Below are 11024 nucleotides of genomic sequence, written 5' to 3'. Positions count from 1 at the left end.
ACGCATGGAGGAAGTGTCGACCATGACTCGTCATGGTCAACACTCCCTCGGGGGCTAGCGGGGGGCGACCCCCCCAAAGGCTCTTAAAAACCGAACAATTTTTTCAAAAAAAAATCCTCTACGTTACCTTGTCAAGACCTAAGGGAAAACCTCACGCGGTCGAATAATAAAGGCACCTCGAGCCCCTTAAGGGCCGAGGGAAGACGAGCCTGAGAACCCCTACGCCTCTGGGCTATGGTAACTCTACTCACTCCCTCACCCTTGAGGCAATCAAGGTCGCCCTAACAAAAGGTCGAACGAGGAATGCAAACTTAGGCAACAAAGAAGACAAAGGAAACTCGAGCATAAGAATAAACAAATATACATGAAAAATCACAAGTCTTAAGGCCACTCGGGACATAGCGTTTTACCAAGACAAATACACTACAACGGGTCTAGACACCCTAATTAGGCACGCAGGCCCTCAAGTTTTCCCTGATACCCCTAGTCTTCCGTGCCTGCGTTGGTCTCGGGAGGCAGCACTTCCGGCTCGAACCGCTTCGCTAGTCTTTCTCCTGGAGATTCTGCATACGCGATCAAGGCATGAAGCCTCTCCTCGTTCTCAGCATCACTCTTAGAGATATCGGTGATGAAGCCGTGGGACACCACCTCCATGTCGTAGGAGAAGCCTAAGAAGACGACCGCCATCGCCCGCTTCACCCCGGTATGAAGGGCGTCCCGCACTCGATCCCTCAGTGTGGCACCTAAGTAACACAACTGTTTGACCAGTGCATCGCATCGAGCCGCCTCCCTCGACTCATCTGCAGGCTCGAGCTCCCAGGTGGTCGAGAGGTCATTTATCGCAATACTTAGTCGACTGGTTAGAGCGACCTCCCCCTCGAGCTGAGCCTTAGTGCAGTGGGCGTCGACCTAGGCGGCCAGCAGATCATCCTTAAGCCCTACAAAGATCGATACAGGAGAGTTAGACAGCACGAGAGAAAAACCCGACAAAAAGAAACACTAAAGCACGGAAAAACATACCACGAATCCTTTCTTCGAGAGCTGTGTTCTCACCAACTAAGTCGGTGTTAGCCCTCTCGATCTCCTTATAGGAACGAGCCAGATCTGTATTTTCGACCGGCAGGTCCTCGATCATCTTACCCACCTGTAAGATAGTTCCCTCCTTCTCTAGCAGCATTTTCTTCAGACGGTCAACGTCGTCAGAGAGACTGCGAGAACGGATTCGCTCTGCCTCGAGGTCCTCACGGGCCTTCTTCCCGGCCTCCTCCGCGGCGCCTCGAGCAATTTTGCTCTTCACATACTCCTCCTTCATCCTGCGATAATGTTGGGTATTTTAAACGCAAATAGAAAAATCCGCAAGCGCACGGATACCGATGTAGCCTTCACCCGGGAGTATTCCAGAGTATCGATTTTCCACAGAGAACGTGAGTGTACTAATTAAGAATCAAGATCGCCCAAGGATAACTATATGAATATTTTTGGTGGGAAGAGAGGAAGTTTCCTGAGAGTTCTCTAGTTGATCTAAGAATCAAGAATTACTTCAAGATTATCTATATCGGGACATCAGAGCACTAACCACGGAAAGAGATGAGAAGGGGGCTAGGAAGGTCTGACTACGGTCCTACAAACACCGATCCGAACGTGGTGGAATACGTCGACCGTTAGGGCTATCACTACCCTAAGGCTACCACAACAATCCGCAGGATTGGGTGCAATTCCAGGTAATCGCAAGACTAAACACCACGTCTAATCTATTAATTACTACTCTAGCGTTATAAAGACTAGAGCACTTGATGCAAGCGGGAATCCAATAAATAACTTGAATGTAAATAAAAGTAATTAAAGAACTCAGGAATTATGAATTGAAGAACCTGGAGAACGATGAAGAACGAACCAGATGCTGCAAAAGTATAATGTTGAGGAAGATCCGACAGATCCGGCTCCTCCTCCGCTCTCCTCTTCTCTCTCTCTATTTTCTAGATTACAACTAGAACTAACTAGAACTAGAACTAGAGGAACTAGAACTAGAACTAGATGAACTAGAACTAGATCTAGATGAACTAGAGGTAAGACTAGAAGAACTAGAGGGATCCTCTCTACTTGGATGAAGAATTGAAACCCTAGCTTTGATTCTGTAGAAGAGGTATGCCTCCAGGGGCTGGTGGGGGTCTGCTTATATAGTCCAGGAAGAGTAGCCCCCAAGAAATCTAGGAAGAGTAGCCCCCAAGAAATCTAGGAAGAGTAGCTCCCAAGGAATTTCCACGTTATTCTCCACCATCCGATCAAACCGACCTTCATCGTGTGATTTTCCTCGATCCTTAGAGTCGGTGGAGCATAATCCCCGAGACTCGTGCTGATTGGCCAGCAGAGGAGGGCGGGTGCCCAGGGGGGTAGGGCGGGCGCCCTGCCTCCGGGCCCGCTCGGCCTCCCGTTCGTTCCCGTGGCTTCTGGAGTCTTCTAGATGATAGAAAATTGCGCGGCACGTTAATATCTCTATGTAATCCCGACGTGTGGGCCTTTCTTCCGTATTTCCTGATAACCCCCTGCAGAAATAGACAAACACCAAAACTCGTGGAATTCTGTCATATAAAACCCAAAGTCTGGGTGTTGGTTGCATTTGGATCCTTTTCCATGATTAATTGATGGTTAAATGTGAGCATTAAGGACCGTCAACAAGCTCCCCCAAGCTTAACCTTTGCTCGTCCCTGAGCAAAGCTAAAATCATCAAGAAAACAGGGGTTACTTTTATGCCTTTTACTAAAGGGGTTTTAAGTTATCACTAAGGTCTTAAGTGATTGAAAAACAGAATGATCAAGTCAAGCACTATGTCTCAAGTTCTTCTATCTTACCTTTGTTCTGGAGTTGTTTGTAAGTTTCCAAAATAAATCTGAGGCATTTGCCTTCTTCTCGAAAGATATATAAGTAGAGCTTTAAAAATTTTAGCATACTTACTTTGCATTTTGCTATGTCAATGCTCGGAGCAAGGGAGAGGAATGTCATACTCCTAGATCAAGACCTTTGACCTTTTTGAAGAGTTTGTCATCTCTTACTGGCATATTGCTTATTAGAGGGACCATGGGCTATCATTTTTTTTCTTTTTTTTTCTTTTTTTTAGTCTCTTTTTTTTCAAGTGGGCAGCAAGTACCCCTAATTCTACTGTCGGACACATGTCCATTTTTTCCACTCAGGTGGGTATCTTTGTACCCCTAATTCTACTTCGGACACTTGTCCATTTTTACCTCTCATCTCACTCTTTTTTTTCGAATCAAATTTTTGCATAGTCCCATGCCTCTAACGCAATAATACTTCGGAAGAGTGAATCTTTTATATTTTTAAAACAAAAAGATCTTGATCTTGGGAGCATGATAATTCTCTCACCAAAACTACAAGAATTAACAATGGCTTGAACAAAGAAAGTACCCACAGTTTTAATATTTATTTCTTATAAGACTCTAGGTATTATGATCTCATATATTATTATTTTTTTTATGAATTTTTAGATTTTCAAAAGATAAAATCTCCAGAACTCTAGCAAAACTTGGAACAAGTTAAATAGTATCTCAGACCTTCTCATATCATGTTTGTCAATTACCTAGACTTGAATCAAACTTTCTTTTTATTTTATTTAAAACTTAGTATTACATAAAACTATTATATATTACTCAAAACAGAAACTGTGTTTGGTTTCATGGTTATGCATTTTTTTTATTTCCGAATACTAGTAAATAAAACTAAGAAAGAAAAATAATACTTATCTTGATTTATTTTTTTTATTTAGCAAACTAAGCAAAGATATATATAAGCATAAAATCTTTATTTGGGTTTTTATGATTATGCATCTTTTTATTATTTGAGTAAAGTATAAACGTGAGTAGAACACTTAGCTGGATAAATGGGGGTGCTCTCCCCCAAGCTGGATTTTGACATAATTTCTTCTGATGTAGCTAGTAGGTGGCGGAGGTGTATTTGAATGTCGGCAGCACTCTGACAGCGATTAGGATGTCCTTCGTCTGCTAGTCTTCTTTGATCCTTGAATTCTGTGGAGCTCAAATAGACAACAAAGCTTTGTGGAACTAGTTAAGAGTTAGCATAAATATCTAGCCTTTATCATGTTGAGCCTCCTCAATAAATGTTACTCATTAGTAGGATCATAATTTTATTTTTTTATAGGACAGGAATATATTTATTTTATTTTTATGCCACCACAGTGAATGTACTTATGGGTTTTATGCCATGAGCATAATCACATGGGGCTTACTATTTTTAACATTTTTATTTTCTTTTTAAGATGATATGAACCTGATTAACTAAGCAAACTATTTTAAATAATTGAAAGGGAAAAAGGATAACTACCAAGTTTAACTCTTACCAAGGCGTTCGGTGTTTTTAAGTCCTCCGAACGGGACTCTCTATTTTCTCAGTTGTCCTGGGATTCGCTGGATGGCGTAGTCAGTGGTTCCGACAGCGCCTGGTCTTCATGTATAACTATCTTCTCTCTCCACACCTGACACGGTGCTACGGTCTCCTCAGGACAGTTCTGTTCAAGTTGTATGTCTTCAGACCTTACCACTTCTCCTTCATAATCCGCCCATTCGTCCTTGATAATTTGCCTACTCTGGTTGCGGTTGCGTCGTCTTCTTCTTGTCCTGACCTGCTTAGAGTCTTTCAACTATGTAGTTAAGGTTAGTAAAATAGTGGCGTACCTTTTCAGAGGGGAAGTGCATGTGGACTCCGCCGGTTCCAATGTAGATGATTGCTTTAACGGTGTTGAGGAACGGTCTTCCAAGGATGATGGGTGGATCGTACTCGTCTTCTCCTATGTCAATAACTTCAACCTTCCGAAATGTTTGATCTGCCATCTGGAGCTGGGTGTATGTCGGTTTTAAGGGCATGGTTCCTAACAGAAGCTGATAGGTGACTGAGTCGTCCTTTTTGGTCAGGAACGGTGACTTAAGTCGACGATCTTGACCTCCTTGAACTGCAGTGACCATCTTTGTTGACTTGGTCCACATTTGCTTGTTCCTGTTCCTCCTGTTGGTCCTCTTCCTTGTTTCATGTCAGGATTGCTCTGAGATTTGTGTAGTCTTGTTCTTGAAGAAAAACGTCTCCGTCCTTCCCTTGATGTAGAAACTGATCTTGACAGCACTAGCGTAGATGACAGCTCCCGAGGTGTTCAGGAATGGTCTCCCTAGGATGATGGGTGCCCTCTCATCAGTATCAGTCTCTATCACCACGAAGTCTGCTGGAGCGTATAAGGTACCAACTCGGACGTAGAGGTTCTACAATATTCCCTTTAGGAAACTTAGTGTCTGATCTGCAAGCTGCAAACACATGGTTGTTTCAAATAAAGGATGTGTAAAGAATTTTTCATAGAGTACCCTGGGCATAATGTTGACGCTGAAGCCAAAGTCGCAGAGTGCTTCTAGGAAGTCCACCATGCTGATGGAGATCGGGATGACGGGACGTCTTGGATTGTCTCTCTTGACCGGCAGAAGGTCAGTAATTACTTCCACAACGGGGCTACTCCAGTAGTTACATCCTCAAGCATCTCAAGGCAGTGTTTGCATGAGTGTCCAGTATCTCCAGCGTGTTTGTGCTCATAGATCTAGGTTCTTCACTTTGGTGGAGTCTGGGAGTTGTAAAACTCCTTCATATTTTGCTCAAAGTGTACCTACTCATAGAGACAAGGCAGAGATCAAGTGCATGGGCCCTGTTGGTGAAAAACACCAACAGAACCAAAAGTGTATTTGTTCTTCTCTAACCTCAAGCATAGTGAGCAAGACAAAGTTGATGGATAATAAAATCATGAGTGTAGCATTTAAAACATTTGTCAGATCCGATCGCTCAACCTAATGGAAAGATAATCTATCTATATTTATGTTGTTGTTTTTTTTTTATAAAATATATCTTCCAAAGATTGAGTGTGCAACATTTTAGGTCATATGATTAGGAGTGTGGGCTCACAAAGGTAGAAGGACTAAACATATTGAATCGATTGGGTTGGTTAATCTAGAGTTGTAGATCATACATGTTTGTCTCTTTTATTCATGTGAACGCCAGAACCAAGGAGAAGCTTATAGAAGTGATAGTCAAGTACCTTAAGATGTTACCTTACTTGAAGAGTGATGGTACAGTATCACCTTGTGGAAGCTTTCCTCTCTTAGCGGTTGTGCATCGTGTTTGTGGCACCTCCATGGATCATCTCTTGTGAGCTATGCCTTCCTTGTGTAAATTGTTAAACTTCATGTGTGTCTCTCTTTGTCTCCAATGTGAGTTTATCTCAGGACTTCCCAGGTCGATATTGAAAGTTTTCCTGCAGGGGTTAGTCCAACAAAATATACCAATGTCTACACAAGCAGTTTTTAGTTCAATAACTAAACTAGACTCCATGTCTAATTAGATTAAGGAAGGCTGTTTAACCTAAGCATCATGCTTAATTTAAAAACCAATAGAAGTATGTACAGTACTTCCAAACTAACACTTACTAGGATAAACAAAGGTAGCGTGATGGCTTTTATAGAGATCTACTCAAGTGGAGATGAAGTAGTGTGATTACTATTTAACAAATTGAGCATGTCTCAAAGGTAGGGACAACCAACATAGCAACATGGCAAATGATATTTTTATATAAAGTTCTTCCCCAAGCTTGAATTTTACAAAATTCAAGTTTGGATGAATTTAATTCAATGTTGTATGATGATTGGTTGTACATACCTTGTGCTTGTCATTCATCCGATCCTCTTGCTCAAATCCTAGAAAGGTTAGTGACAAGAATACCCGAAGGAATTTTTTTTTACAATTATCCTTATATGCTCAATACACAAGGTAGTGTTGCAAATAATTAAAAGCTTATGTTACGATCTGATCAGTGCTTGTTTTAGGACACTAAGCTTGTCCTTGGGAAACCCTCAATTTATGTCGGCGAAGTGGTTTCCCCTCCAACGCTGACCTAAATCAAGATCAACTCAACGAGATCTGCAAAATTTATCATATGCATCGACAACCGCCCTTTTAAAGTTTTTATAAATAGAAAGGAAGTGGGGGTTGGAGATCTCGAATGTGGTGATGTTGGAGAGACCAATGGATTGTGAAGATGTTGTATATGAGCATGGAGTAAATGAAGTGGCTATGAAATAAATTCCATGCTCATTAATGCTTAGAGTGAAATCCATGTGGTATGGTGAAAGTGATAAGGTGAGTGTGGTAAAAAAGGAAAAGAAAAAGGATACACGGACGACTTGGTTCGAAACTAGCACAGCTACCATTCCCCGGCAACGGCGCCAGAAAGCTTGTTGGGTATTTTAAACGCAAACAGAAAAATCCGCAAGCGCACGGATACCGATGTAACCTTCACCCGGGAGTATTCCAGAGTATCGATTTTCCACAGAGAACGTGAGTGTACTAATTAAGAATCAAGATCGCCCAAGGATAACTATATGAATATTTTTGGTGGGAAGAGAGGAAGTTTCCTGAGAGTTCTCTAGTTGATCTAAGAATCAAGAATTACTTCAAGATTATCTATATCGGGACATCAGAGCACTAACCACGGAAAGAGATGAGAAGGGGGCTAGGAAGGTCTGACTACGGTCCTACAAACACCGATCCGAACGTGGTGGAATACGTCGACCGTTAGGGCTGTCACTACCCTAAGGCTACCACAACAACCCGCTGGATTGGGTGCAATTCCAGGTAATCGCAAGACTAAACACCACGTCTAATCTATTAATTACTACTCTAGCATTATAAAGACTAGAGGACTTCATGCAAGCGGGAAGCCAATAAATAACTTGAATGTAAATAAAAGTAATTAAAGAACTCAGGAATTATGAATTGAAGAACCTGGAGAACGATGAAGAACGAACCAGATGCTGCAAAAGTATAATGTTGAGGAAGATCCGACAGATACGGCTCCTCCGCTCTCCTCTTCTCTCTCCCTATTTTCTAGATTACAACTAGAACTAACTAGAACTAGAACTAGAGGAACTAGAACTAGAACTAGATGAACTAGAACTAGATCTAGATGAACTAGAGGTAGAACTAGAAGAACTAGAGGGATCCTCTCTACTTGGATGAAGAATTGAAACCCTAGCTTTGATTCTGTAGAAGAGGTATGCCTCCAGGGGCTGGTGGGGGTCTACTTATATAGTCCAGGAAGAGTAGCCCCCAAGAAATCTAGGAAGAGTAGCCCCCAAGAAATCTAGGAAGAGTAGCTCCCAAGGAATTTCCACGTTATTCTCCACCATCCGATCAAACCGAACTTCATCGTGTGATTTTCCTCGATCCTTAGAGTCGGTGGAGCATAATCCCCGAGACTCGTGCTGATTGGCCAGCAGAGGAGGGCGGGCGCCCAGGGGGGTAGGGCGGGCGCCCTGCCTCCGGGCCCGCTCGGCCTCCCATTCGTTCTCGTGGCTTCTGGAGTCTTCTAGATGATAGAAAATTGCGCGGCACGTTAATATCTCTATGTAATCCCGACGTGTGGGCCTTTCTTCCGTATTTCCTGATAACCACCTGCAGAAATAGACAAACACCAAAACTCGTGGAATTCTGTCATATAAAACCCTAAGTCTAGGTGTTGGTTGCATTTGGATCCTTTTCCATGATTAATTGATGGTTAAATGTGAGCATTAAGGACCGTCAACAGATAAGCATCCCGGGCGGTGGCGAGGTCTGACTCAACAAGACTCTTCTCCTTGTTGAGCTCGGCGGCCGCACCTTTATAATATGCGGCCTCCTCCCGGGCCTTGGAAGCTGCCTCCTCAGCCGAGGCGGCCTGTTCCTTCGACCGTTCGGCCACCTCTTTTATATTCTCTGAGGCCTCCCGAGCCTCGTCCAGAGTGGCCTCTCTCTCCTTCTTCTCCTCCAAAGCAGCCATAAGATCCTTGTAAGCCTGAACGAGCTTCTCTTGCGACTCGAGGAGTTGCTCCTTAAGAAGAGGGAGCTGCTCCCAACCGCCCCTCGTCGCATGAATAAAGCCGGACTTTAGGCGGGAGGTCTCTTTCAAGTCCTGCAGCAGGTAGGAAAGCAATAAGAATGCAAGACTAAGCACCCAAGTAACAAAGGTCCAAAGGTACTTACAAAGAAAGCTTGGCCGAGCCCGTTGTTGACGATGTCGGACATAAGGCCCACAACGTGTTTCATCCAGAGCCAAAGCTCCTCGAGATGCTCCCACTTCTCCGCCTCCTTCCTGTCGTCCATCATAATATTAGGCTCTTCTAGACAGGTGGAGGCTCGAAGGCGGATTCTCCTAGGGCCCCAGTTCTCCATCTCCTCCTCTGTGCGCGCTTTGACGCCCCGGATGAGCTCTTGAACGGTCTCGAGTGAGCCCCCGTGGCGTAGGAATAGGTCGACAAGGGAGGGAAATCGTCTATCGTCATCCACCGACCTCCAAGTCCCAGTCTCATCGGCGTCGCCACCACCAGAAGTACCAGCCTCGTCTCCCCCGTCAGCGCTGAGGTCCTCCCACGGCCGTCGGTCCCGAAGGAACCCCAGGGTGATCCCCTCGATACCATAAATGGTACCCTTGATTTCAGATTGGGGGTCCGCCGGCATGCGCATGGCACACACGAGCGCCACGACACCATCCTCCCACCCAGGTTTGGCCGGGATAGAGGCTGGCCCCCTTGGACGGAGCCACGTGGGAGTCGGCGGACCATAAACTGGCAGTCCCTCTTCACCGGTCTTGGCCCCTTGCGTCGGCAGCGGCTGTGGCTGACGCGGGCCTTGCTGTTGCTGCTCGAGCGACTCTTCCAGCTGCTGCTGCTGCCGCAGTTGCTGCTATTGAAGCTCCTGCAGCTCTTGCTACCGGCACAGCTCCAGCTGCTCCTCAAGGCGCTCCCCCTGTTGTTGCTACCACTACTGCTGCTGCTGTTCCTGTTGCGGCTGCTCGTGTTGCTGTTGTTGCGCCTGCGTCACTTGCGGATGTGGCAGTTCCTCTGGCAGGTGCTTCCCCTCTTCTCCTTCCCTCCGCTCCTACTCGTCTTTCTTCCTATTCTCCTCGATGGAGTGAAGCCCGATGGGCCATGGCGTCCGTCCCACGACCAAAGGGCTCTCAACCCCCTTACCCATGGCACGAACGTCCGCTGAGCGCGGGCTGTCCCCAGACTCATCACTAATAGTGATAGGGTCGCCCATTTCTCCCGACCGAGGTGGCTTGGGGGCTCCCTCCTGGCCGTGGTGACGAGGAGTCTCGCCCCGTCCGGGAGGTGGCGGCGTAACTCCGGAGCCACCGCCCTCCTCCGACGGACGAGGCAGGGTCCGGTCGTCACCAGTGGATGGTCAAGGATCGAAAGAACCTGCATCCGCCCCAAAGCGACATGTCAGCAATAAAGGACACTCATCGATATATAAAGTTAACTCTAGAGCCTCGAAAGAAGGAACAAATCCCTTACCCGGGACCTTGGGGCCTGCCCCCACTTTGAGCCTCTTAGCCATCGAGGGCTGGGCCTGCTCCAACAGCCTCTTTAGCCTAAACAAAAAGGAAAGAGCTTAGGGGGAGGGAAACTAACAGAGGCACAAGACATCGAAAACAAGATCACAGTGCGTGAATCTTACCCAACGGGGAGGACGACCCTCCTACCGGATCCTCGACCAGTAGGTCTCGAGCCAGCCCTCGTCGAGACTCCAGGCTTCTCCTTGGCAGGCGCGGGCCTCGGCTCCACGCCTCCTGCTTGACGAGTGTCGGGACTGGCGCTCCTACGGACCCCTTCCTTCTGGCTCGAAGACGCCATGGCGACGCGGCCACGAGTCAACGGCCCCGTCGCCATGGTTTTGACCCTGTGGCCCGGAGGAGATTGGGGTGGAGGAATAGAGCGACCTTGCGTGGAGGCAGGGGGGAATCGGCACGAGATCGGTGCGACGACGTCTCCTCTTGCCGCCTGTCACGAGATGTATCTGGCGAGCCTTCTAGGATTTTGTCGAGGCGAGCTGCCATCCCCTCGGAGTCATCGCTGTCGTCATCGCCCTCATTTCCTTCATCCTCGTCAAGAGAATCCTCCTCAAATTCCCCCTCGCGCCTTGAATTGGCA

At 46.1% G+C, this 11024-nt stretch overlaps 1 protein-coding gene across 1 annotated transcript; it reads right to left on the bottom strand.

The window, feature by feature from the left end:
* Nucleotides 380-1384, bottom strand: LOC110433313. Its single transcript, XM_021455150.1, has 2 exons — nucleotides 1021-1384; nucleotides 380-938 (listed from the first exon to the last, which is right to left on the bottom strand). Exons 1-2 carry the CDS (start codon nucleotides 1310-1312, stop codon nucleotides 910-912), a joined length of 321 nt encoding a protein of 106 aa, XP_021310825.1. The 5' UTR covers nucleotides 1313-1384; the 3' UTR covers nucleotides 380-909.

The sequence above is a fragment of the Sorghum bicolor genome, chromosome 3, assembly GCF_000003195.3.
Source record: "Sorghum bicolor cultivar BTx623 chromosome 3, Sorghum_bicolor_NCBIv3, whole genome shotgun sequence".
Taxonomy (NCBI): Eukaryota; Viridiplantae; Streptophyta; class Magnoliopsida; order Poales; family Poaceae; genus Sorghum; species Sorghum bicolor.
The sequence above is the reverse complement of the archived record's forward strand: the minus strand, read 5'-3'. Positions and strand labels throughout refer to the sequence as shown.